The sequence below is a fragment of the Labrus bergylta genome, chromosome 14 (assembly GCF_963930695.1).
Source record: "Labrus bergylta chromosome 14, fLabBer1.1, whole genome shotgun sequence".
Classification (NCBI taxonomy): domain Eukaryota; kingdom Metazoa; phylum Chordata; class Actinopteri; order Labriformes; family Labridae; genus Labrus; species Labrus bergylta.
In genome coordinates this window covers 24371317-24396426 of record NC_089208.1, presented here as the reverse complement: position 1 = coordinate 24396426, position 25110 = coordinate 24371317, and the positions used below count along the sequence as shown (strand labels likewise).

General features: G+C 40.0%; 2 protein-coding genes across 2 annotated transcripts in view; both read right to left on the bottom strand.

Moving 5' to 3' along the window:
• The window catches only part of uvrag (UV radiation resistance associated gene), a 118700-nt gene extending 111460 nt beyond the window's left edge, over nucleotides 1–7240 (bottom strand). Inside the window, exons 1-2 of the mRNA XM_020631199.3 lie at nucleotides 6923–7240; nucleotides 784–901 (exon numbers count right to left, since the gene is read on the bottom strand). Coding sequence (XP_020486855.1) covers nucleotides 784–901; nucleotides 6923–7027 — 223 coding nt within the window. The 5' untranslated portion in view covers nucleotides 7028–7240. The remainder of the gene's footprint in view (nucleotides 1–783; nucleotides 902–6922) is intronic.
• A 3685-nt stretch (nucleotides 7241–10925) lies between these two features.
• dgat2 (diacylglycerol O-acyltransferase 2) lies at nucleotides 10926–24837 on the bottom strand. Its single transcript, XM_020660627.3, has 8 exons — nucleotides 24450–24837; nucleotides 22024–22152; nucleotides 21643–21750; nucleotides 20772–20842; nucleotides 17639–17843; nucleotides 15151–15325; nucleotides 13176–13378; nucleotides 10926–12458 (listed from the first exon to the last, which is right to left on the bottom strand). Exons 1-8 carry the CDS (start codon nucleotides 24487–24489, stop codon nucleotides 12304–12306), a joined length of 1086 nt encoding a protein of 361 aa, XP_020516283.1. The 5' UTR covers nucleotides 24490–24837; the 3' UTR covers nucleotides 10926–12303.
• Between the last annotated feature and the right edge of the window lie 273 nt (nucleotides 24838–25110).

Here is a 25110-nt window from a genome sequence, read left to right as displayed (position 1 = left end):
AGAATTTAAGGTTGATACTGCTCCGTATTTCAATGATCAACCCAACCAAAATAACTTGTAATCTCTTAGCGGATTTTCCACTTCAGCTGAACATGTTTACTTAATGACAGCTTTTATCACTACCTTTGATTTGATATGACGTAACTGCATTAGGCCCTGTGCCCACATAGTGTTTTTTTTCTGAGCACCAGCGTATTTTTTCAATTGTTTTCAATGGGCAGAGAGCGTTTGCAGCAGCAGGCAGCCGCCCGGAGACAGAGTGCAGCGCCCAAGAGCTCTACTTTTTTTTGTGGCAGCTCAGAGCGCTCAAGTTCAAAATCTTTCAACTTCCCAGAAAGGCGCTACTGACGTCACTGGTGCTCTTTTCCAAATGTATGATATTCCCAGTATTTTTGCCGCACTAAGGATCATGTCTTGTACCCATATCTTCGATCCATGGCTACTGGGGTTCAAACGATCTCAAATCAAAAACATACAGTAAAAAGTATCGGAGCAGTGTATCGGTCATAGAGCAGCCATTGTCAACCGACGCTGTCATAAAGACAGGACAGACGTGCAGCACTTTTCTTTTCATGGCACAAACGCTTCATGCAAGCCCTGACTAACACAGTCAGCGCTTTTCTGCCAGAAACAAAACGCTAAGTGGACATGAGGCGTTAGTTTATATAGGATGGAAAGTGATCCTTTTTTGAAAGCATGATGCAGATTGTGTATTACACAAGTGAACATGTACTTAGCACTGTCAGGCTGGAGAATGTGTGTGTGAGGGGCTTAAACACTGACCTCTAGATATTCTGTCTCCTATACAGAGGTGGAGGGTGAAGTATGTGTCCAGCAGTGGAGAACCATTCTTGTTGACAATGTTTCTGGCTGCGATGCTCCGGAGATGACGCAACCGTCTCTGTTTGTCGGAGAGAAATACAGAAGGGGACAGAGAGAGTGAGCAGAGAGTGAGGAGAGAGTGAGAACAAATAAAAAACTGACATCAGAGCTGTAGTATTCAGTTTCATCCTCATCATGTGATGGCTGCAGGCAATTACAAATAATCTAGGTTATAATGAAGAATGTGAATCCTAACTGGTTCCCAGGATATGTGAAAAAAGACGACTACGGAGATTGATGAAGTAGCACATTGTCAATCTGATGTATAAATAGCCTACAATAGCCCGGGGGGGTTTCTCATGCAGTGAAGCAAAACCAGCTGAGAGTCTGCTCAAAGTCAGCAGCTCAAATAATAGAGGCATGACATCTTCAGGGTAGAAATAAGTACGTAGTTAACTCGCCAGGCATGGTCAGTCATGACAGTCACATGAGAAATTTGAAGCTTTAAAATGATTTTCTACACCGTCTACAAGTCTCAATGAGCCCACTATAGAAAAGCCCCCATTATCACCATGTGCATTTGTAGCCAGAACAAAAGTCTGAACTAAGGAGTGTGAGAAAATATATAAATACTTGATTGGCACTGAAGTTTTGATTATGTGTCAAATCTTAAAACTGTAAACAGTTGTACTTAAAGTTAACATGCATTAAAATAAGCACACATTTCTGAATGTACTGAAAGTGATGCTTTGCGAAAACATTTTCCAAAAAAAATAATACTTGATGATATTGACTGCTGTACCTCAACTTGTTTATTGGTCAAAATCTACTGCAATAGAATCCGATATTGTATTTGGTATTTGGCAGATAAACATGTAGCATTTGGATACTACTGCCATAAAACAAATACGATTATTTTTACAGCTGTAGGGAACTCTGGAGGCTCATCGGCAGCAGCCACCATGCTGGAAATCCTGTCACAACCTAACTTTTAGTCAACCTAACGACAGGCTGAGAGCTGGAGCTGAGGCGGGTTTTAAACCTCCTTACAAACCGTTACATGCCTACACCGTGCCCGCCTGTCAATCAGGTCAGCCTCATGCCTAACTATGTCTAACACGTATGGTTAATAAAATCAAAATGGATGCGTTATTAAAAAAAAAGTCACCCCCGTACAGTGAGTGCCCATGAGGAAGACAAATATTGTTGTTTTGTTTTTGTACAAGGCTGTAAACATGTTATTGTCTGCTGTAAAAACAGGCGTTTTTGAATGTGGTGTTCATGTGACTCCTGGGGCTCTTGGAGTCTGCCTCAAGTGGACACTGGAAGAACTGCAGTTCTTTGCACTTTCGCATTGGCTTCATTTTTCATCACCGGAGGTTAAAAGCAATGCCTGTTAAAAGTGAAGCTTTGCATCTGTTCACATTGCTTTTTTTTTACTAATTGGATTCTTCAAGTGTAAATTATTGAAGATTTTTTCACAGTATGTTATTATGACATTGAGTGGGTTATATTCTGTAGAAGCACCATATTGTTATTGCTACCAAGTCCTACAATACCTGAAAAAAAAACTGTAAGCCATTAAAAAACAGCATTAGAGTGTGGCAGCCAATATAGATGCATGGTGGATGAAAGGTACAACTTGATGTTTTGGAACGATGATGAAGAATTGATTTCTGGTGGCGGGAAAGGGTCAATTTTTAAATAACAAATTATTTCATCTTGACTGACGTACTCGCTGACACAGATCTCCCATATAAGGCAACATTGCAAGTATTCCTAATATTAGTATTGGTATTGAAACAATTCTTACAATGACATTAGTTGTTACTGGGATTGTAATAAAATATTTCACTTCCAATTCCTTAAAATTCTAACTTTTTTACTGGAAATTTCATGCATTTGATGGTGTGTTCTACATACTATGACGTTAGTTTTAGTATCCTAACTAATTATGATGTATTCGATTTTACTTTTACTTTTCATATCCTTGGTTTCTTGTCAATACATACTACAAAGGCCTTGTCACCTCATTAGTTCAACTCAAGCAAAGTCTTAAAGGAAATAAATACAGGTTTCATTGGTGAATCTCAAAGACCTAGAAGTCGACTTAACGTTTATATCCTCATGTCTTGCATATAAATGTAATGACCTGCTTTGGGAAACAAAAGTGTGTGTTTGGAGTGGACACACAAGAGGCACAGAGAGGTTTCTGCTTCAGTCACACAAGTCACCACTACACAACGTTTCTCTTGACCAGCAGGCCTGGCCTCCGTCCTGCTGCTATACTGCGACTAAATCTAAGTCATGGGATCCCCTATAAGATTAAGGACTCAAACAAAAACACTGATTGTTCGGTAGGAGACTTCTAACCGCCCTCCCTTAAACATGCCCTTTCTGTATGGGGCTAACGTGGACCACAGGCGGAGAGAAACAGGTTTAAGAACACTTGTGAAGAAAAAAGCTGCCGTGGTGGGTCGGGTACTCTGATGTAAAACTAGGGCAACATCAGAAGCCTTATTATAGACCACAATGTCAGCCAAACATCAAAGCTAGCACCTCTAGTAGCTGACCACTGTCATAATGTGATCAAACAGCTCTAATAATAGTATGTGACAAAGTTATTAGCTGCTCAGCCTTTTTCTCTCTATATCCAGACATCACAATTCCTCAGAAACGTTAAACCGTCAAACTGAGCTTTAAATCATCTTTATATCATCATGTAGGTTTTAATATTCTTTGTTGTAACTTGTTCTTGATTAGACCTCATGGTCTTCAGTCTGCAGACTGTTGTTTTGGATCTGTTGGTCAATTACGCCCCGGGGCCAACTTGCATTTTTTTCAGAGCGCCAGCGTCTTTTTTTCAATTGTTTTTAAGGAGGAGAGAGCGTTTGCGGCAGGAGGCAACCGCACTGAGAAAAATTGCAGCGTCTTTTTTTCTCAGCGTTCTGCCTTTTTGTGCGGCCACTCCGGGCGCTCAAGTTGAAAATCATTTCAACTTTTCTACTTTCCAAATGAGTCAAATGTACTAGTGTGAAGCAAGAATGAAAGTGTAGGCCTACTATAAATGATCATGTTGTGTCCATGCATGTCTCTGCGACGGCAAGAGACCATGGAGTCTGAAAGTCATGCTGTGTCAGTGACACCTACACTCTCATCCCCAACCCCAACACCATACCACACTCTCATCCCCAACACCATACCACACTCTCATCCCCAACACCATACCACACTCTCATCCCCAACACCATACCACACTCTCATCCCCAACACCATACCACACTCTCAACCCCAACACCATACCACACTCTCATCCCCAACACCATACCACACTCTCATCCCCAACACCATAACACACTCTCAACCCCTAAACCATAACACACTCTCAACCCCTAAACCATACCACACTCTCAACCCCAACACCATACCACACTCTCAACCCCAACACCATAACACACTCTCAACCCCTAAACCATACCACACTCTCATCCCCAACACCATACCACACTCTCAACCCCAACACCATAACACACTCTCAACCCCTAAACCATACCACACTCTCATCCCCAACACCATACCACACTCTCATCCCCAACACCATACCACACTCTCATCCCCAACACCATAACACACTCTCAACCCCTAAACCAACACCATACCACACTCTCATCCCCAACACCATAACACACTCTCATCCCCAACACCATACCACACTCTCATCCCCAACACCATAACACACTCTCATCCCCAACACCATACCACACTCTCATCCCCAACACCATACCACACTCTCATCCCCAACACCATACCACACTCTCATCCCCAACACCATACCACACTCTCAACCCCAACACCATACCACACTCTCATCCCCAACACCATACCACACTCTCATCCCCAACACCATACCACACTCTCAACCCCTAAACCAACACCAAGCCACACTCTCAACCCCTAAACCAACACCAAGCCACACTCTCAACCCCTAAACCAACACCATACCACACTCTCAACCCCAACACCATACCACACTCTCAACCCCAACACCATACCACACTCTCATCCCCTAAACCAACACCATACCACACTCTCAACCCCAACACCATACCACACTCTCAACCCCTAAACCAACACCATACCACACTCTCAACCCCTAAACCAACACCATACCACACTCTCAACCCCAACACCATACCACACTCTCAACCCCTAAACCAACACCATACCACACTCTCAACCCCAACACCATACCACACTCTCAACCCCTAAACCAACACCATACCACACTCTCAACCCCTAAACCAACACCATACCACACTCTCAACCCCTAAACCAACACCATGCCACAATGATGCTGCTGCTTGTGCAAGAGATTATTAGAGATTACGTTTGGATTTTCTGAGGAAGGTTTAAAACATAACTCAATATTGCAATGACAAGATGTTCAAATGATCAAATTAACATGTGAATATAAGATATAAGGTTACAGATCCTGTCCATTTCTGCTGATCGGCATATTTGCGCAAAAACCTGTGCTTGTATAGTTGTTCATCATCAATTGAAATTAACATGAAATGCTAGAAGAGCTGCTCTTATTCAGCTTGAGGTCTTCCTCAACCACATGTTTTCAACTGGTGTGAATGCATGTGCTGCATTCATGTGCTCCTCGGATGGTCCCAGTTTTTCAGAGTTGGGAAGTTGTTCTTCCATGTAGGGCTCCATCTGACAAGTCAAATGGCTGCACGCTGAGTGTGAAGATATGGCATGTGTACAAAGGTTTTCCCATTTCACTACAATTCATGCAGTCTTTTTTGTGACTTGCTTGATGTGCATACTCATATAATGATAATGGTGAAATAGCTATTTGTTTTGCAGTCCTAGATAGCATGGGCTGACAGTTTTACTGTTTACAAAAGCTAACTTTTTGCCACACCTATGCTATGTATGTTTGAATTTATTCATTTAATAGGGACAATGCAATTTAACATAATTTCAATACAAAGCATGAAACTGATGTGCTGCATAAAGAGTATATAGCTATTGCTAGTTTCCAACTCGTGTCCCCAGTTGGGCCTTTATGTCAGCAAACAGATTAAAATGTACAACATTCAGTTACATAAAACCCCATAACACGATATGAGGATACACTAAAATACATGTACAACAATACAAATGTTATAAACCAGTTTAAAATAAAGTTTGAAGATACTAATTCAAAGTGGGTACAGCTCTGGCTTGCTTTCAGCATTTCACCTGTTTTGTAAAAGATTTTAAGTCCGAGATGAATTTTATTTTAGGTGGTAATGTGATGCCATGAACCTGCAGGTTTCTCTATTGTAGAAACTTGAAGACTACAAGGAGGTTTGTGGATGAAACAAGTCCACACAATCCCTAACTCAATGAGGCTGTGTGCAGATTAAATGATAGCTCTTTCAGTAATATAATAAAACAATATCATCACCATCACATGACTGTCAGCCTTTAAAGATATCACGCAGCATGAAAAGCCTGTTTCTCACTATAAATCATAACTCACATGTGTATGACTTTGGACTGATGTTGAGTTTAGGTATTAGGTCGGTTAACAGAATGAATGAACTTCTTACACTTTCTTTTCTAATGAATGAATGAACTTATAATTGAAGGATCTTAATGAGACTTAACAAAGCATATATTAAATTAGTTCTTAGTTTAAAAAAAGTCAAATATAGATTAATTTACTATGACAGGAATGGTATACACTACAGTTCCCGTCCAGCTGTCACCTGCACACTGACATAACGTTACCATTAGCTCTAGCATAGCAGCTTCCTATGCAATTCATCGTTGCGTATTATATACAGCCAGAACAGGGCAGGACATGGAAAAGGCTGGGCTCTAATAATGCCTAACACCAGCTGAACTTGTTATAGTGTGTCGGAGGTGTCAGTCCAGGTCCTTGAATCTCCAGTAAGGTAGCCAACCGCAAGCTAGCAGCTGTTAGCCATCTAGCTAACCTGACGGGCCTGACGTGTTGAACTGAAGCGGCCGAGTCCAAGTTTTCTTGAGGTGATTTGAAAGCAGTTTTTGCTAACATTATCTCAAAGCGCGTTGTATTTACCTGCTGGGATGTTAGCTCTACATGTAAGGCTCGGGAGGAGGACGCTCCAGAGTTGGTGACAGAGGCGCCGGGGATGGAGAGAACCCGTCCGGTGATAGAGTTCATCCTCCTGTCGGCATCTAGCGGGACCCCCTCATTCAGTGAAACATCCCGTCCACGACACTCACAAGCCTCAGGTTAAAGTTTAAAGAGGTCCAAGTAGCCACCAGAGGCGTGCATACACGGCTGTGTGTGTGGGTAAAGCGCTACAGCAGCTGTCAGCTAACCAACGGGACGTAAACAAAGTACAGGCTACTTGCTACTACTGGGTCGGAAATCCGTCTCCGGTTGGGAGGCGCGAGAGTGAGGCTGTGGATTGGCAGATACCAACGTCAATCATATGGGGGCGGGGACTGTACTGAATACTCGTAATCCTATTGGTTGTATGGTCTGTTTATCTTCCCGGATGGGGCGGGTTGCTGTTGAAATCTGTCAAGGCTGCAAATATGAGGAAGTTGAACAGTACAGCGTGACATGCAGGTGACAGCTGAACAGTGCTGCGATCCACGCCATTTTTCAACCTCAGGGGCATCTGTCAACAAAGAGTAACTTATTTTAAATTCCTCAAACAATGAGCTGTTGACAAACTGCTGATTAAATTGAAAGCTTCAGTGACACTAGTGAGTGCAAAACATTTGATCAATAATGTAAGGACAGTTTTTATCTGTTCGCAGTACAGAGCTATACTAAAATACACTTTATTATAAAATAACGAATATCCCTGTATTGCTCCAGAGTGCACGTTTTAATTATATTTAGTCTGCAACAGAGAATTTATTTTTTCCCTCGTTTCGCCAGTCGCAAATCTTAAGTAAACGTTTCCAAATCTATGGCAATTTAAATTCAATGTATTTAAAATGCTTAAAAAGTCGGTGGTTCTATCAGAACAATACATTTACAAAACATACAAATACCGAATGTACGCTGAATGCAACTAACATCTTTTAGAGTCTTTTAAAGATTTGTATATTTTTTGTAATCCATCTATAGGTAGCATTTTAGTGATGTAGTATAGTTGCAATTTAATTAGGCATTAGTCTTGTTTCTTACTGCTGGTAGTTCATTCTGAGGCTAGGCTTATATGGATGATATATTACAAACGAAACAGTTTTTTCTTTTTTTGTGTGTGTGTAAAATTTAAATCAGTTTTTAAACCTCTGACCACAGTTGTCTAAAATGTAGTTGAAGTATAAATGTAGTAGTATAAATGTAGTTGAAGTATAAATGTAGTAGTATAAATGTAGTTGAAGTATAAATGTAGTAGTATAAATGTAGTAGTATAAATGTAGTTGAAGTATAAATGTAGTAGTATAAATGTAGTTGAAGTATAAATGTAGTAGTATAAATGTAGTTGAAGTATAAATGTAGTAGTATAAATGTAGTTGAAGAATAAATTTAGTAGTATAAATGTAGTAGTATAAATGTAGTTGAAGTATAAATGTAGTAGTATAAATGTAGTAGTATAAATGTAGTTGAAGTATAAATGTAGTAGTATAAATGTAGTAGTATAAATGTAGTAGTATAAATGTAGTTGAAGTATAAATGTAGTAGTATAAATGTAGTAGTATAAATGTAGTTGAAGTATAAATGTAGTAGTATAAATGTAGTAGTATAAATGTAGTTGAAGTATAAATGTAGTAGTATAAATGTAGTTGAAGTATAAATGTAGTAGTATAAATGTAGTTGAAGAATAAATGTAGTAGTATAAATGTAGTAGTATAAATGTAGTTGAAGTATAAATGTAGTAGTATAAATGTAGTAGTATAAATGTAGTAGTATAAATGTAGTTGAAGTATAAATGTAGTTGAAGTATAAATGTAGTAGTATAAATGTAGTTGAAGTATAAATGTAGTAGTATAAATGTAGTTGAAGTATAAATGTAGTAGTATAAATGTAGTTGAAGTATAAATGTAGTAGTATAAATGTAGTAGTATAAATGTAGTAGTATTAATGTAGTAGTATAAATGTAGTAGTATAAATGTAGTTGAAGTATAAATGTAGTAGTATAAATGTAGTAGTATAAATGTAGTTGAAGTATAAATGTAGTAGTATAAATGTAGTAGTATTAATGTAGTAGTATAAATGTAGTAGTATAAATGTAGTTGAAGTATAAATGTAGTAGTATAAATGTAGTAGTATAAATGTAGTTGAAGTATAAATGTAGTAGTATAAATGTAGTAGTATAAATGTAGTTGAGGTATAAATGTAGTAGTATAAATGTAGTAGTATAAATGTAGTTGAAGTATAAATGTAGTAGTATAAATGTAGTAGTATAAATGTAGTTGAAGTATAAATGTAGTAGTATAAATGTAGTTGAAGTTGTCCTCTTCTCTACTTCTGAGTTGCAGCAACTGTAGGAGTCATCGTTAAAATTTCCAAGACTGCAATATAAGAAGCAACCACGAGGTGGCATCATCATCCATATAAAAGCAATTCTTTCTCCACAGGGTTATTTACCTTTACAAAAAGGGTTGAATGTGTTGAGCTTGCACTGCACGAATCATCTGTCACTCGAATTGATCTGTTTCCAGCACTTTTACGCTCCCCGTCCTCTAATCATTCACACTAAAATCCATCACAATCACAGAGAACTTCTTACCAAAACAGTTTTAATTTGATTATTAAAAAATATGTTTAGACAATTAACTTACACAAATTTTAGATATTAAATTGGCTCTAGTTTGACCAAGAACAAAATTCTGACATGTTCATTCTTAAAACCACCTACCTTCTGTGGTCCAAACAAATCCAGAACATTCAGGACCAGAATCTAAAGTTAGAAGGAGGACATACTGGCTGCTGCATTGTTGTCAGAGAAGCCAGCACTTCAACATAGCATGTTTCCTTAATATCTGATCATATAGTAAGGTCACTTTATCATTTCACTCACTACACATCTTACTGATTGGACATATTGCGTTTAAATAACATTATAGCTAGCCCTTGATTGCTAAATTTAGGCATGTTAGCATACTCTCTGTGTGTCCCTGTTCCTGTTTTAATTGTTGACACTGCTTCCAAGCTTTCCACCATTTTTGCTGCACTGAAACATCACACAAATGTCATGACTCCCAATTTCTTACTTGTAATTATGACTTGTGAGGGCTCATCATGTGCTCATAACTCATAAATACAGTAAATATGATATTTCCAAGGAGCACCTGAAGACAGCAAACTATTACAAATAATTTCAGTAACATTCACGAATATTATCGCTGAACTTTGCCGCAAAATGTTTAACAACATTAGATAGTACCTGGGTTGTGTTCGGTACAAAATTGTTCAGAACCAATGGATGACCATATTCTCTCATCTGACTTTCTTTGAATGCCCTCTGGACGTTTCTGAGAACAAACACTCAAACTCCTTTATTCCTTCAGCTTTCAGGCTGTTGAAAGCTTTAATTGATTTATGGTCGATGCACACTAAGGTAACCTTTAAGGTTATTTATCTATGTATTCATAATACTTTTCTGGTGTCTTAATTCATACTGCATTTTTAAATTCTCACTTGTGTCTACTTATGTCTGTTGTTACTGGCATGTGAATATAATTGTTTAATGCTGCTGTGACTGTTTGTTTCCTCTGATTGTGTCTTGATTTATTTTAATAAGACTCTGTAGGATGTGAAACTGAATTACCTTTCTGGGATAAATTAAGTCGTCTTAATCTAAATCACGTTTTGAGTTTGTATGCAGAGTAAATCTCAAAGCGATATCTCTGATTCAAGACACTGTGCGTATGATACAGTCAGACATTGGAGGACATGATTTCAAAAGTCTGACAGTTACTTTGTATGGGGCATGTGTATCTTGACGATGAAGTACCCAATGTTAAATCATCTAGGAAGTGTTGTCTCTTCAGCATTGGATGTCAGGTGGAGTACATTATAGAAAAAAAAGATGAAGCATGAGAAATGTTACCAAAAAAGGTTGGACAAAAAAGAAGTGACAAAAACACACACATTTCCTTCTGAAAACATAAAAAAAGTTTTAATTTAAATATTGGCAGACAAGTGATGCTATAGTTGTCACATCGACAGGTCTCGCTGTTTATTCCTTGCAAATGTATTATTGCACATGGATTACACTGCTCTTTGTAAGAAGTCACAGAGGTGAAATCAGAGGAAATCGCTCTTCAAATGACAATCTTATGATTTACCACCCATCTACATACTTACTTTGATGATTCCAGGGATATATTCTCCACTCACATACTCTTATTTCACAAAAAGTAATCTTGACACCCTTCAATATAACATTATACCAGTTGCACGACCAGTACAATCCCATCTCTTTCATTTAGCACCCATGGCAATGTTACAAATGGCTCCACTGTGAACTGGAATCATCAAACGTCAAGATTTTCACCTACAAAACTTCATCTTCAACTGCATCTCAACACTTTGCAAAATGCTCGCAGATTCAAGGCATCGTTGTCGTTTTTCTTGCATAGACTAAACACACCCATCCAGACCTGAACACCTGTAGGACACAGAGGGAAATGAAGCCAAGCAGCACTGTGACTGTCTTGGAAAATTGTCTTCTCAAAAGGCATTGTTGTTCAGCGTTACAAAAAGTGCATCAGGAATATTCATTTGAGGGACAGGCACAAAAATCTGCCTTTTCCCCTCTACAGAATACAATTAATACTTTTTGGCATTGTACAAATCACAGGCACACAGGTATTGTGCATTCACAATATACATCCACTCTGTAAATTCCCCCACCTTTGGCTTTACACACAGTAGAAATACATGCTATCTGTGGGGATACGATAGGTCTTTGGCTCAATTAATCTTTGGGTTTATGATCCCAATACTTATGTGGTAGCTTGGGTTTGCATTGTTTGTGCATTCAGCATACAATGGGATCCTAAAAAGGAGAATTATATGAGAGAAAGAAAACATTGGCACTTCTTTAAGTCCTTTACGTTACCCTCCAGCTCCATCTAGTGGACCGTAACACCCTCTGCATTTATAACACAGTTCGACCCCTCACAAAAAAGAAGCTAGAAAGGCACATTTCTTTGAGTGGGATTTGGTTTAGCTTTGTCCAAGCCAGACTTGATGAACCCAGTGGCAGCAGCAGGGAGAGGCGACTCGAGTTCAAACCTGCCACTGCCTGAGGAGAAACTATGACTACATGTGTGTGTGATATGATGCAGAGAGCAAAGGTTTCTTTAGCAAATGTGCTCATGTGTAGAGTCTGCAGTCCAGAGATAATCCAAACCAGGCACCAATATTGGACGGGGAGGGGGTGTAAGGTGGGGAAGGGGGAGGCGGATGGGTCTGGAGATGCTGACACAGTTCAGAGCTTCAACAGGAACAACCCTCTGGTCCTCTCACTGGATGCACAGGACGTCGCTCTCCTTCAGGCCGAACCGAGTCTTGTACTTGTCGAAAAGGCACAGCAGGGACTTGACATACATCGAGTGGTACAGATCCACCATCTCTTCAGAGGGGTCCTCAATTTTTGGCACTGTGATTGGCTCCCCAACTGTAAGAGAATATGAGAGGGTTAAATAGTGAACATAAAAGAGGGTTACATCATCAAAAAGTGAATGTAAGGAGGTAAGTAATCCCCCAAAATAATACTCTTTAATAAGATGGAAATATATTTAAAAAATAAGATGGAAATAAAATACATAGAATGAAAACATTGGGGAAATTAAAACCCTTGAAAATGTATAATAATTAGGTTAAAACTTAGAATAAAAAGTGCATAACAGGAGTATAAATCACTGAGGCAGTCTCAGTGGTGTCACCTATTGGTTTCTAAAGAGTGATGAAGCCTAACGATGGCAATCACAATGTCAGAAATGTTCTCTAGAAAAGATGCAGAGTTAAGGCGGCCTTCAGTCTCCCCCTCTGTCCCCCTTACAGGGTTTACTAATAAAGAAATTAGCTATTGATACCAACATTTTTTTTTAATCAGTCTGTAAATATTTGTATTCTAATGTTATATATTTTAATATGGGGTCCAATTGGGATTCCTTATCTTTTGGTCCAGCCTCTAGTGGAAACTCGAGGAATTGCATTTTTTTGTACTTCAGCACTTGTCTGATTTTTCTCTTTTTTTCAGCAAATAGAGACTTTGCTCTGCTTATCTGTTCAATATGTGTCACTCATTGTCCTCTAATAAACTGTACCACCACAGCAGAGTATTGTTGAAGAGTTGACATATATTAACGTAAACATCAGCAGTCACACTTGCCTATCGTGGTGATGGGTTTTCCATAAGGCACGATGCCCCAGGAGTTGCCGAAGAAGAGGCCACATCCGTGGAAAAGGCATGGGGCGAAGCCTAACAGCTTCTGCAACCTCTTCTGTATAGCTCTCCAGACCGTCCCCTCCTCGAAGATCACCTGCTTGTAGGCGTCGTTCTCTCCGAAGGAATACACCGGAACCAGGTCAGACCTGAGGAGACACACCAGAAGCTCAACTAAAGACCCCCTTTATGAATGTTTCTATAAAAAGCCGTACACTTGAACAGATTTTAAACATATCAATCAGTTATCAGACATGTTCCAGTGTTGGAGTCTAAATCGATGTAAAAAAACAACAACACCTTCTACTCTCTGAAACTTGAACTTTGCACCCTTCTTGTGTAACTGTTTATATAACATGCATTATTAGCCTGGGTATTTTTATGGTTTTATTACAGTCATACCTGTAATAGAAGGGTTCATTGAGCATAAAAAAAACACAACTGAGAGATATGTCTACACGAGTACAGGACAAGTTAAGTCACTTCAGGATCCTGCTCAGATGGGCCCGCTGTTTTTGTTTCTATTTACAAAATCAGAGAAAGTCATTTTTGGGACCTTCTGCTGTACAGTTGATGAACAGTCAAGTTTTTGTCTTGACTAGTAAACGGTTATGAAAGAGTTTATGCAATCAGGAAACTATCTGCAGCCAATCGAGTAAATTCATAACTGCTCAATGACGTCATCTCGGAGAGTTTTCATACATCCATTAACCAGCCCATTCCTAGAATAACACAGCGCTACTGCTACTGCTATTGATTTATTAATACAGAGAGAACTTGTGATAAACAAGCAGCTTTACAAAGACTGTTTGATAAACTGTTCTCTTTTTGGGTTTTTTTATGCCTTCATTAGATGGAAAGGACAGTGGATAGAGTCAGAAATCAGGGAGGGAGGAAGTAAAGAATGACGTGAACACAGGCTGCCCAATCTCGAGCCTCTTGGGGCATCCTCACTAACCACTCGACCATTGGCGCCCCCCACATTTTAAGCATATACTATAGATACAGTGTAAGAAACAGGAAGGAAATAAAAAACTAATTCATGTAACTCTTTTATCATCCTTTGCCCTTTTATATCCTTTTTGGAATATTTCAATTTATTCACCGATCAGCGATAACATTTTTAATCTCGAGGCAATCTAATGCAATACAAAACCTTTCAGTGACAGAACATAATGAGAGGTGTTGCTTATATCCCCCCCCCTCTCCATTAACATACACGAGGGGAGTGTTTTAATGCACACCAGGACACCAACACCACCCAATACCTCTTCCATGATAAACACAGAGTAGATAAATCACCTTTCTGACCATGTCAACAAAAACGGAGAATGCAGACGTTTCATAAAAGTAGACTTTAGAACTCGAACTGTTGTGTTGCATTAGATAGCACAGGTGGTCATTATGTTACATCTAATCGGTGTATCTTCAGTGGATAAGGTGCATTAAACCAAGCCCTTGTGCACTTCTTTCTTAGTTTGCCTAATAAAACATAATTTTCCCTCACTATGTATTAAGAATCAAATCCAATGTGTAACATATCGAGGAAGGAGTGACCTTATTGTACACCCTCGTCTGGAATGCTAACCCAGTTGTTCTGAATCCAGCTCTATATTTCTAAGCTCTAAGCTTCTTTGGACGAGGTGAACATTGATCCACGACCATATCTGAGAAGGACTCTGGCTCCTTTGGGTTAGCTAGAAACTTCAGGTTTGCCTGAGACTGCAGAACTACACATTCATAAAAGACGTGTTTCTGGGGGGGTAACCTTTTTTCTGAATTATTATTTAAGGTTTATTCATTCATGCACAGACTCTGAGAATCACATTAGTATGTCGGAGCAGATATTGGTCAAGGCCGTGTTTAGTCGCTGTTTCTGCACGTGGCCTTATTGCGTCTGAGTGCGGTGCAGCCAGCTCACCCTTTCTGCAGGGCCAGCCTCACGAAGCCTTTACGATTCTTCAGGGTGACAGAATTCTTGCCAGGAGCACACTGCAGCGACTCTGCCGCTCCTCCGACAACGATGACGACGGCATTTCCTGTCCCGCTGCGTGACAGCAGGTAGTCGATGGAGTTCTTGTTCACAGGACAGATACCTGATGAGGAAAAAAGACAAGAAAAATGTTTAAAACGGCACAAAAGAAGAAGTGTAAAAGAGGCAAATTCAATGACCCACCATGTATGGACTAATCAAGAATATTTAATGTTGTCCTGAACTTATGTTGCAATTATTGCAAAACTCAGTCAGACTAATTTATATAGTCTGCCTTCTCACATTAAACAATAGGCCATTGGGCAAGAAAGCCTGAAACACTAAAGCCCTTCCAAAGAGGGGGCGTGGTCAGACACAGCTCATTTACATTTAAAGGTACAGACACAGAAACAGCCTGTTCTGAGCAGGGCTGAAATAGAGGGGTTTATAGACATGATCAAATACAGGATCAGAGTGGATTTAGAACAAGAAACTTCACAGACATGTTTTGAGGAACTCTGAGACTTATTTAAAAGGCAGATAATGTGACCTTCAGCTTAATTGCCTAATAGCGAGTGTGCCTGAAGATGACCCTGTGGCATCCCTTCCTTGACATTACAATTTTTTCTCTTCGACAGCAACTGGCTTTACCTGGAGTCTACCACCCTATCACAGGGAGGACCCAGTATCCTCCATTATTCTACATTATATCCATAACTTCTGCACAAAATATCTACAAATCAGTGGTGAAAATAATTTCATGACGTAAAAAGAGAACTTTGAGTTACTTGGATAAAAGTGACGTGAACATGTGAACTTGGCCGACTAAACTGGAGCAAATTTAGAGCAGCAAGACATTCCCAACTAACAAAAGCTCCTATGAGTTTTACACTGGTTATGAAATTGACTTAAGAAAAGGTTAAGCAGACCCTCAGTGACAGGAATGACTTCATCTATGTAGTTCTTTCAAATGTCTCTTTACACTGCCACAGGGTCTGTGTTAACCAACGCCATTTAGCAGCCTTTTTTTTTTTAACTTTTTGACAGCAAAGATTCACTGAAAGTGTTGCTTTCAAATGTTTAAGACAGCAAGATGACTTTTTCATCACAGAGTACAATTTCTTAACTTTCAGGATGGGATCAGCTGAGGTAAGATGTACCACTTTGTCTACAGGGGTCATGAAGATCAACGCGAACATCCAGTAGCTTCAAGGTTTATTATAGTCAAGGGCTTTTTGTTTCAGTCATTTAATCTGAAATAAGTATTTTTTGGTGGCCTTATTTTGCCTTTATTAGATAGGACAGCGGAAGAGAGGGACAGGAAATGTTTGGAGGAGAGAGTCGGGGACGACATGAAGCAAAGGGCTAAGGTCGAATTCAAACCCACATGAGCTTCTGCAACATAACCGCTAGGCTGTCCGGCACCCCATTTACCCCCAAATTTAATTTGAGGCATAGCTAGCTTTACAAACAACCTGCAAAATGTTTTGCTCATACTTTGTTCAAAAATAATCAGTAATTCTTACTTTACCAAAGATTTTGTATTTTTGGGGCGCAGGTAGCATAGTGGTATGTTTGTTAGTGCACCATGTACAGTGGCTGTGGTCTCTGAAGCAGGCAGGTCCAGGTTCTGACCCGACCCGTGACCCATTTTCCTGCATGTCGTTCCCCTCTGTGACTTTCTCTCCGATTTCCAACTCTACCCGCTGTCCTGTCTTTCTATTAAAAGGCAGAAAAAGCCCAAAAATAAAACAGTAAGGAACTTTCTTATTTTGTCTATTGTAGTGACACCTGTGGACAAAGATACGTTTGATCTCTTTGTTTTGTCGTCTTCTGGTCTGCGTGCTGTAAGCTGATCTGTCTCATGATATCAGCCACACCAGGTATTGAACATAAAATAAGTAATCAATGATGTCACTGATTTTCTTGTCTGCTTTTGTAGTTCATGAAGAAGTAATTTGAATTTCAGTCTGTTTCATGGCCAGATAAAAAAATGCATCAGAGAAGGTTTCAGTAAAATGTGTGTTCACTCTTATCACCCTGACAGCAGTTTAAATAAAAAAACACTTAGTTTTAAAGCACCGCAACTTCTGCAGAGATCTTAATAAAGATTTACAACCGATGAAGGACACAGAGATGTACTATGTGTTCACATTAATCAATGAAACCTTTTGAAACAGCATGTTCAGTAACCTATAGTGACCTCAGAGTAAGTACAGTATCTATGGGCAAAGAAGAGGCCTGAACAACAAACAGCCGTTCAGAACAGAACAGTTAGAGCTCTATCAGTCAGTCAAATCAGCAGATCCAAGTAAACAGAAGCTTTTTCAGCTGTGCAATACGTTCAAAGGTCCTCCCTCCTACAGATACAGACCTTTATGCTATCAGACATGTCAGGAATTTAAACAAGATTCCACACTCTCTCAAGTCCGCTCACCTCCAGACATCAGATAGTCTCGCAGGACCGGCAAGCGGAAGTTTCCGGCCAGGGTTGCCAGAGAGGGTTTGATGCCAGGGAATTTTTTGGAGAAGCCGGTGGCCTCCGTCCCAAAGTTGCAGAAAGCACCGAAGCAGAAGATGCCGTGGGGGTGGTAGCCGAAGATGTAGTTCCGGCTGGGCAGCAGGTTGTGGGTTTTAATGAGCTGGAGGACGAGAGGCACAAAGAGGAGCAGCGTGAGACTCATTAATATACAGAGGGCTGAATGTAAGACCCCCGAGAACAGCTGATGAGAGACATGCACTGTTAGAAAACAAATATGGCTGAAAGCTTAAAACAGAAGGTGTGTGCCAATCACATCAAATATATGTGATGATGTTTACTTTTTTTAACATTTCAAGATGGATCCATAACATTTCCTGCTGTATTTGTGTTGTGTACATTTGTGACACAGATTATGTTTCAGTAGTACGAGAACATCCTTATCAACTCGAACCCAACACGACCCTCATGTACAGTCATAAAACAGTGAGCCAGTATAAATGTTGTTCGCCTGCTCAGGTTGTCAACAATACGGCACATTATCAGACTTTCAGCATCAGGTTAATCTCCTGGTTTCACGTTGCTGTTTTGGATCAGCACAATCCTAACCATCACAGTGAGCGCTCTGATCTGCACTGCAGACTCAGATCCATCACAATGTGTAGACAGAGCCGCCGTCGTAGCTCGTCAAACACAACAGTTGCATAATCGCATTAGCAAAAGAGATCACACTCAAGATCCTCACAGCAGCGCTGAGTCCACCTGACCTGCATGGCAGTTGTGACGGGGTTAGAACAGGGCAGAGGAGGATGTACACAGAATTCAACTACTTTTATAGTTACTGGAAGAGATGGAGACCAGACAAAAGTCACTGGTTACTGTAATAAAAAGTGCTAATCTGACAGAGGATTCTTTGTTTTTTTAGTGTACAGTCACACAGAAGACTTCTTACAGTCTTCACTTAGACTTAAAGGCTGCTTCAGACTTTAACCGATTTTCCTCCAACTCATAAATAATTATCATGTGTTCGTCATAGATAAAGAACACTATCATATTCACCTATATTCAAATGATGACTCAGGGGCGTAACCACTGACGGATATGGTTCAGTAGATTAAATCAGTGATCAGCAATATCTGTATATCTGCGATAAAATTATCCGATACCCATAGTCACTTGGTATACTAATATCTGCTTGTATTATCGGCTGGCCGATTAATGGGTCGGTTTCTAAAGCATACCCTGTTTTATTGATTTTTTTACTCTAAATGGGACCGTTACTTATAAAAGGATAAACTCACTGTTTCAAAGAAAACTTGAAACTAGTGATTGAAGCACCACCTAGTGACCCCCCAGAGGGTCAGGACCCTTACTTTGAAAACACTGACTTAATGCACCACTCACTCAGTTCTGAGAGCCGAACATGTACTGTAACGACGACATGTCATTCAAACTTTGCAACAGTAAATATCTACGTTGGCTTATGTTGTTGTCCTGCTGTAATACTTTCTCTGACTGAGAGCTGACATCAAGTGTCTGGGTGTCTGTTTTAATGACCTCATCAACCTGCTGAGACACACGGCCTCACAGAACACACAGTACAGATCAATGTGACGGACAAAGTTCAGCTGCAGAGAGCTCGACTTGAATCTCTTTCTTCTCTCTGAACAGTAGATTTCTGATCACACTGAGGGGATTTTATAGACAAACACTGTCAGTTACCGGTTTTCTCTGAAAAAGAGATCAAATTAAAAACAGGTCGTGTGAGCTCCTGTGTTTCATTAGCATTGAGAGGAGGGAAGGGGGAACAACATAAAGCTAACCCAGCAGCAGCAGAGAGGTATGAGCTAACAAACATTCAACTTGTCTCTTTTTTTTTACCTGGTTACACTTTACACTTTACACTTTAAGACGCTGCAGGAAAAATATCTATCTGCACAAACTTTGCGATAAACAACCAACTGTTGTATCTGGAGATGTTTCTAAATCTTTTCTTTTGCTTTTGTTTCAGATTTACTCAAGCAGAGGCCCAGACAAGTAGTAGCTAAAGGCTAATTACTTTCTTTTAATTGATATGAAATGATGCCAGTGTTGTCTGACTTTTCTTAGAAAATGTTAGAAAGCCTGAACTGAAAACAACGAGAAGTAGAAACTAGTCCAGGCTAAGGCTTAAATATGGTCTTAAGAACTGTTGTCACTTTGTCTGTCATGTTTATCGATGTGTTCAATGTGTGAAAAAGGAGGCGGACGTACTCACTGTAAATCTGTTCTAGAAATTCAGTATACTATCCAAGCCTAAACTAAAAGCTAATAGTCTATTTGGAGAAGTCTTGACCAGAGAATGTGTTGTATCTTTGCTGAGAAGTTACTGAAAATGAAAAGAGTAGCTCAACTTTGATGTTTGTTTGCATAGACAAAAGTGTCTGGTCAATTTTAGAATTGTAGATTTTTTTGGGGTAGTTAATGAGAAATTGCAAAGTGATGATTTAGTAAAATCTTCTGACAGCAAACTGACTCATGCAGAGATTCTCAGAGAACACCTTAAACATGCTGTCCTTGACCGTTAGCTTCCTCACTGACAGTTTACTCACTCACTGCTACTGTACTGTACTGTGACAGACCCCCTCCACACACACACTGTATACTCTGTGAATGTGTGTGATAACACCCTCTCCTACACACTGTTCCAGGTTTGTCCTCGCGTCTAAAGAAGCCGTGATCAAAACAAGCCTAGCACAGCTCCTTAGCCTATCAGGCCGGACAAAGTCTAAAACTCTGCACCGACATCAGGCCCTCATCATAATCATCACAGGACAAGGAACTGACTGGAGCCGACAGCTGATACTCCATACACCCCTGATAAGCGTATCTATAAACCTGTGCAGGAATAGAAATCAATTAACAAGCTCAATCAAGGCAAAACTAACCATACAGGGAAACTTAGAAGAAGTAAATGTTGGACAGCATTTCAACGCACATTACGGCTGTTACAGCTAAAATGACATCTTCTTTCACCCTGCTCTCTATGTTTTTTTGAAGTGTTGGGGAGGGATTCAAAAAGCCCACACAGAGAGACTGGTTAGTTACCTACCCTGACTGGGAAGTAGTCTCTGAAATACGTCCACACCGTCCAGTTTCTCACCCAAGACGATCTCCTGCCACCTGAAGGGAACATTACAGATCAGAAAACACTTCACTACTTCAAAAACAGAGCTGATACGCGTTTTGGTATGTTCTCGGTAGCATTTTAGCTAGTGATTTAGCTTAGCACTGTTTTTTGAGAAATTGCTAACGGCCGCATGCTAACATGTTCACAATTTAGAATTTCAGAATTTCCGTCCATCCATGTTTAAGAATGTATATACTTCATAGCTGATATGTTTACAATGTTCAACCTTTTAGGTTTAGCTTAGCATGCTAACGTTTATAAAGCATTGAACATAAGTTACAGCTGAAGTGCCACTACTTTTAAATAGTAATAATTAGTTTATGCAAACATTTTATGACAACTTCCAATAGCTGATGCTTGAGGAAACATAAGGGTGTCACAGAGAGAGAAGTCAGTTATCCGGGGACCATATGAGTCCTTACAACAGTTACGACTATCCATCGAATCCTTTTTAATATTTTAGCCAGTGTGACATAACGTCTAGAAAGCCAAGAATCACCATCCTTCTCTGAGTAAGAACAACATGTGATCTGTATGATCTTTAAAAGGAAGAATTTAAGAACTAGATAAACATCCTGTTCAAATAATAGAGTCTTTGTTGGTTCATTACAAATTAATAAACCAACACTTTAGGTAACTCAGAGGTCTCAGAGCATTCATTCATGTGCTGTCACACCATTTTAAACCATTAATTTTTAATCAGTGCAACATTTTTAACATCGTCATCTGACCTGTTATACAGACATACTAATGGTTTTGTCGCTGATGAGAGTGGTACTGTGTCACGCCTTGCCTTGTTTGGGGGTGTTCCAGTCAACGATGAGCCAGGCGGTGTACATGGCAGCGATGATCCAGCAGTCTGTGCAGAACATGTAGATGAGCAGCACTGTGCAGGCAGCGCCTGGAGGCAGAGAGGAGGAACAGTACAATCAAGTACTGGAAAAGAAGTGAATGGTACTGAAATACAGGGAAATCAATTACCATAAGATACAGAACAGATTAGATATTCAGCTCAGGGCTCGGAAAGATATCAGGAGGCAGACACAAGTATGAGTGCAGCTCAGAGTTCTGACCTTCTCATTATGAGACTATAAGGAGACTACAGGTTAGCTCTTCTCTGTTTCTCTGCCGTCCTGCAGCTTAAATGACACAAACACAAACTCCCCCCACTCACCCATGGCCAAGAAGCTGATGACCCACTGTAGCACAGAGATCACCTGCAGATGTTTCTCCATCTTGGACGTGCAGGGCCAGAATGCTACAGGCAGCTCCTGCAGGGCAGAGAGGATGCTGGAGCCCGTGCCTGCAACAAAAAGGTGCAAGAAGTGAAAACAGAGCAGAAAAGGAGACTTTTACCAAACTGTCACATGTCCACATGAATGGATTATAGAAGAAAGCTACAAACGCCTGAAAAAATATGTGTGAAAAGCATTTTTGTCACTTTTCTTGCCCCAAACAAAAACCAACAAAGCAATGCTTTCCTGCAACATGATGCCAAACAAGTCAATTTCTTCAATTAACATTTGAAGCTAAGCCTCAGTCGTTCGATTTCGGCTACTCACCAGCTCTCCTCAGTCAGCAGGCCATACGTGAAGCACTGCAGCTACATGTGAGGGGACTGTGTGCGAACAGGGAGCAAAAAAGTAACGCACACACTAAGAGCCACTAAAGCTGGACAAGCTCATACTGCAGAGAGCCAATAAGAGAGGAGCCCTCCCTCCTCCTGGACAACACTGTCCTCTAATCCCATCAGTGCACACTGAAAATAACCCAGCACAGTGCTCCTCCTCCTGCTGCTGCTTTCACCTGTGATACTCTTCCACCTATGATGCCATGACTCCGTCAAGGCTATCGCTGCTTGAATCTCTGCAGGAGGGAAACGGAGCTGGCGGGGATACAACCACGGCCTAATCTGTCCACTTAACAGTCCCTCTGTGAGCCAGATCAAACCACCAGAGAATGCAGAGAGGTAAACAAATACTATCAGTTCACACAGCACATGAAGCAACCAGGTGGATCCAAATCTGTCCTGTTATTTGTGCAGAGTTGCATGACTTCATTGTTCAGCTGTAGACTCCAAAAGTCCTTAAAAAAAGACCCGTAATGATTGTGTGTCTGCTCTAGACTCATCAGAAGCTGCAGAGAGGATTTGAGATAATGTGAGACAAATTTCACATGTTTTAAGTCTCTCTCACAACCCTGACATGCACGTACATTCATTGAATTCTCCTCTCTCGAAACTGGTTGCAAGTCTTCCTTTCAGAAAGTGTGATTACAGTGAAAGCGGTGCAGAAAAATCCACACTCTCTTTTCAACGGCTGCTGTTAAAGTTCAGCTGTAGTTAAAGGAGGATTTAAATATCCGGAATAAGACTGGAGTATCCTGGCAGAGTTACCTACCAAGGTGAAAGATGGGCCAATTTCAAAGTAAAAGATTATTTCAGCTTTCAAATAAATAAGATAGACTGATAGACCAATCTGAATCTGAACTTTAAACTCCCATTGTGATAAAGAAAAGTGACAGGTTTCGGAGCTGCTATCAATCTATATTCAATATAAAAGTCAAAAATGCCTGCGCCAACACAGCGACTAAAGTTCAATCAAAGACTTTTAATTTGTCGACAAAGAAGCCCAACTACTCCTCCTTCTTAGTAAGGCATTTCTGAGTGTATCGCTAAAGTAAACACAGATTAAAAAAAGAGTCACGGATCACAAATCAAACACGTTAAAAAGAAATGGAAGTGAAAGAGGTTAATCTGTTTTAGTTCCAAAATTGTAAAGCTTGAATCATAAAGATGGTTGTATTTGCTCTATGGCTGTCACAATTGCAGATTTTTTGAACTTCAATATAACCTAAGTAGTAAAAAAAAAAAAAGAGGATATTGATACCTGTTTCGTTACCATGGCAACAGAAATAAATGTCCCGACACTTAATAATGAGGATTTTCTTGTTTTTTTAATTAGCAAACTTTGCATGCAAACTCCTGCTGATTGTACAGTTTAAACCACATTTTGATGAAGTATGTCAAAGTATGGAAAGACTTGACAACATTCATTGGTTCAATGTAAAGCAGGAGACTTCCAGCAATTACAAGGAAAGCAGCAAAAATAGTCAAACTGTAATAGGGGTCCAACATGCCTTGATTTCCACTGATTGTTGGAGGGATGTTTCTTGCATCCCATTAGCATCTGCAGTGTCTTTACAGTTAGTATAAAAGTGATTTAATAACTCATTCCTTCTTCATCATCATCAATGATTCTTTTAACATTTTTGTAAGAAAAAACAAGATTTGGAGTTTTTAAGAATGCAGCAACATGCTGATTTTAGTTTCCAGGTTTTCATTTCTGAAGCATTCCCTCTACAATGATTTTTGCAGAATAAATCATAATGACTATATTTTGAGATGTTTGCATCAAATGTTCCTAACACTGGATACAACAGATCACGGCAGGTCAGAACTGGCGTGGATTGTCCTTCTGACCCATTGAACCGCGTCTGGATTTGTTTGACCACCTCTGTATGTTTGTTTGTTTGATGCTGCTGCCTTTTTGTTTCTTTTCTTTTCTTTTACACTTTTAATCCCTCAAACAGCGGAGTTACCTTTGAGGACGCCGGAGTAGGCAGCAAGGATGGTCTTCATAGCTGATCTCTTCTTCTTTGGGTGGTGTTAGAGAAGAAACTCTGACTCTTGCTGTCAGGATGATAAAAGTCCAACTCCACAGCTCCTCTCACTCACAACACTCCCGTCAACTGCAGCTGAGAGCGGCGAGCAGCGGGCATTTAATCAGTGCGGGAGGAGGAGCCACACATACACACACACACACACACACTCACACACTCACACACACACACACACACACACACACACACACACACACCAGAGGCTGTAGATGAGACTCACACACCCAGGGTGTCAGGAGCAGAGAGAGGTGTGTGTCTGCAGGTAGAGGAGCCTGGTTGGGCAGGTGGAGGAGGCAGTGTGTCTGGAGTAATTGTCGCTGCCGAGCCTCTCTCTGTGTATTTATGGGCTCAGTCACGTGGTTACACTTTGAAAAACATCCAAGTTGTTTGGACCATTAGTCCTGCCTTCACCTCTTCACCATGATGAGCAGGAATCTTTATGTTGGGAGGACACAGAGAAAGTGTGTTTAAAAAATAGGCTAAATGCAACATTTTTATAAAAAGACTCTTTAAGGGAAGGATGACTAAAGGATGATATAAAAAAAAGTCAGTTTAACCTGATTTTAAATAGATTTTACAG

Bases quoted from the DNA above. Each gene is read 5' to 3' on its own strand.
- dgat2 (XM_020660627.3), bottom strand. From the start codon at position 24,489: ATGAAGACCATCCTTGCTGCCTACTCCGGCGTCCTCAAAG. The intron at 21,751-22,023 runs GTGAGTGGGGGG...CTCTGCCTCCAG, and splicing joins CATCAGCTTCTTGGCCATGG to GCGCTGCCTGCACAGTGCTG. The intron at 17,844-20,771 runs GTAGGTAACTAA...CTCGTCCTCCAG, and splicing joins GAGACTACTTCCCAGTCAGG to CTCATTAAAACCCACAACCT.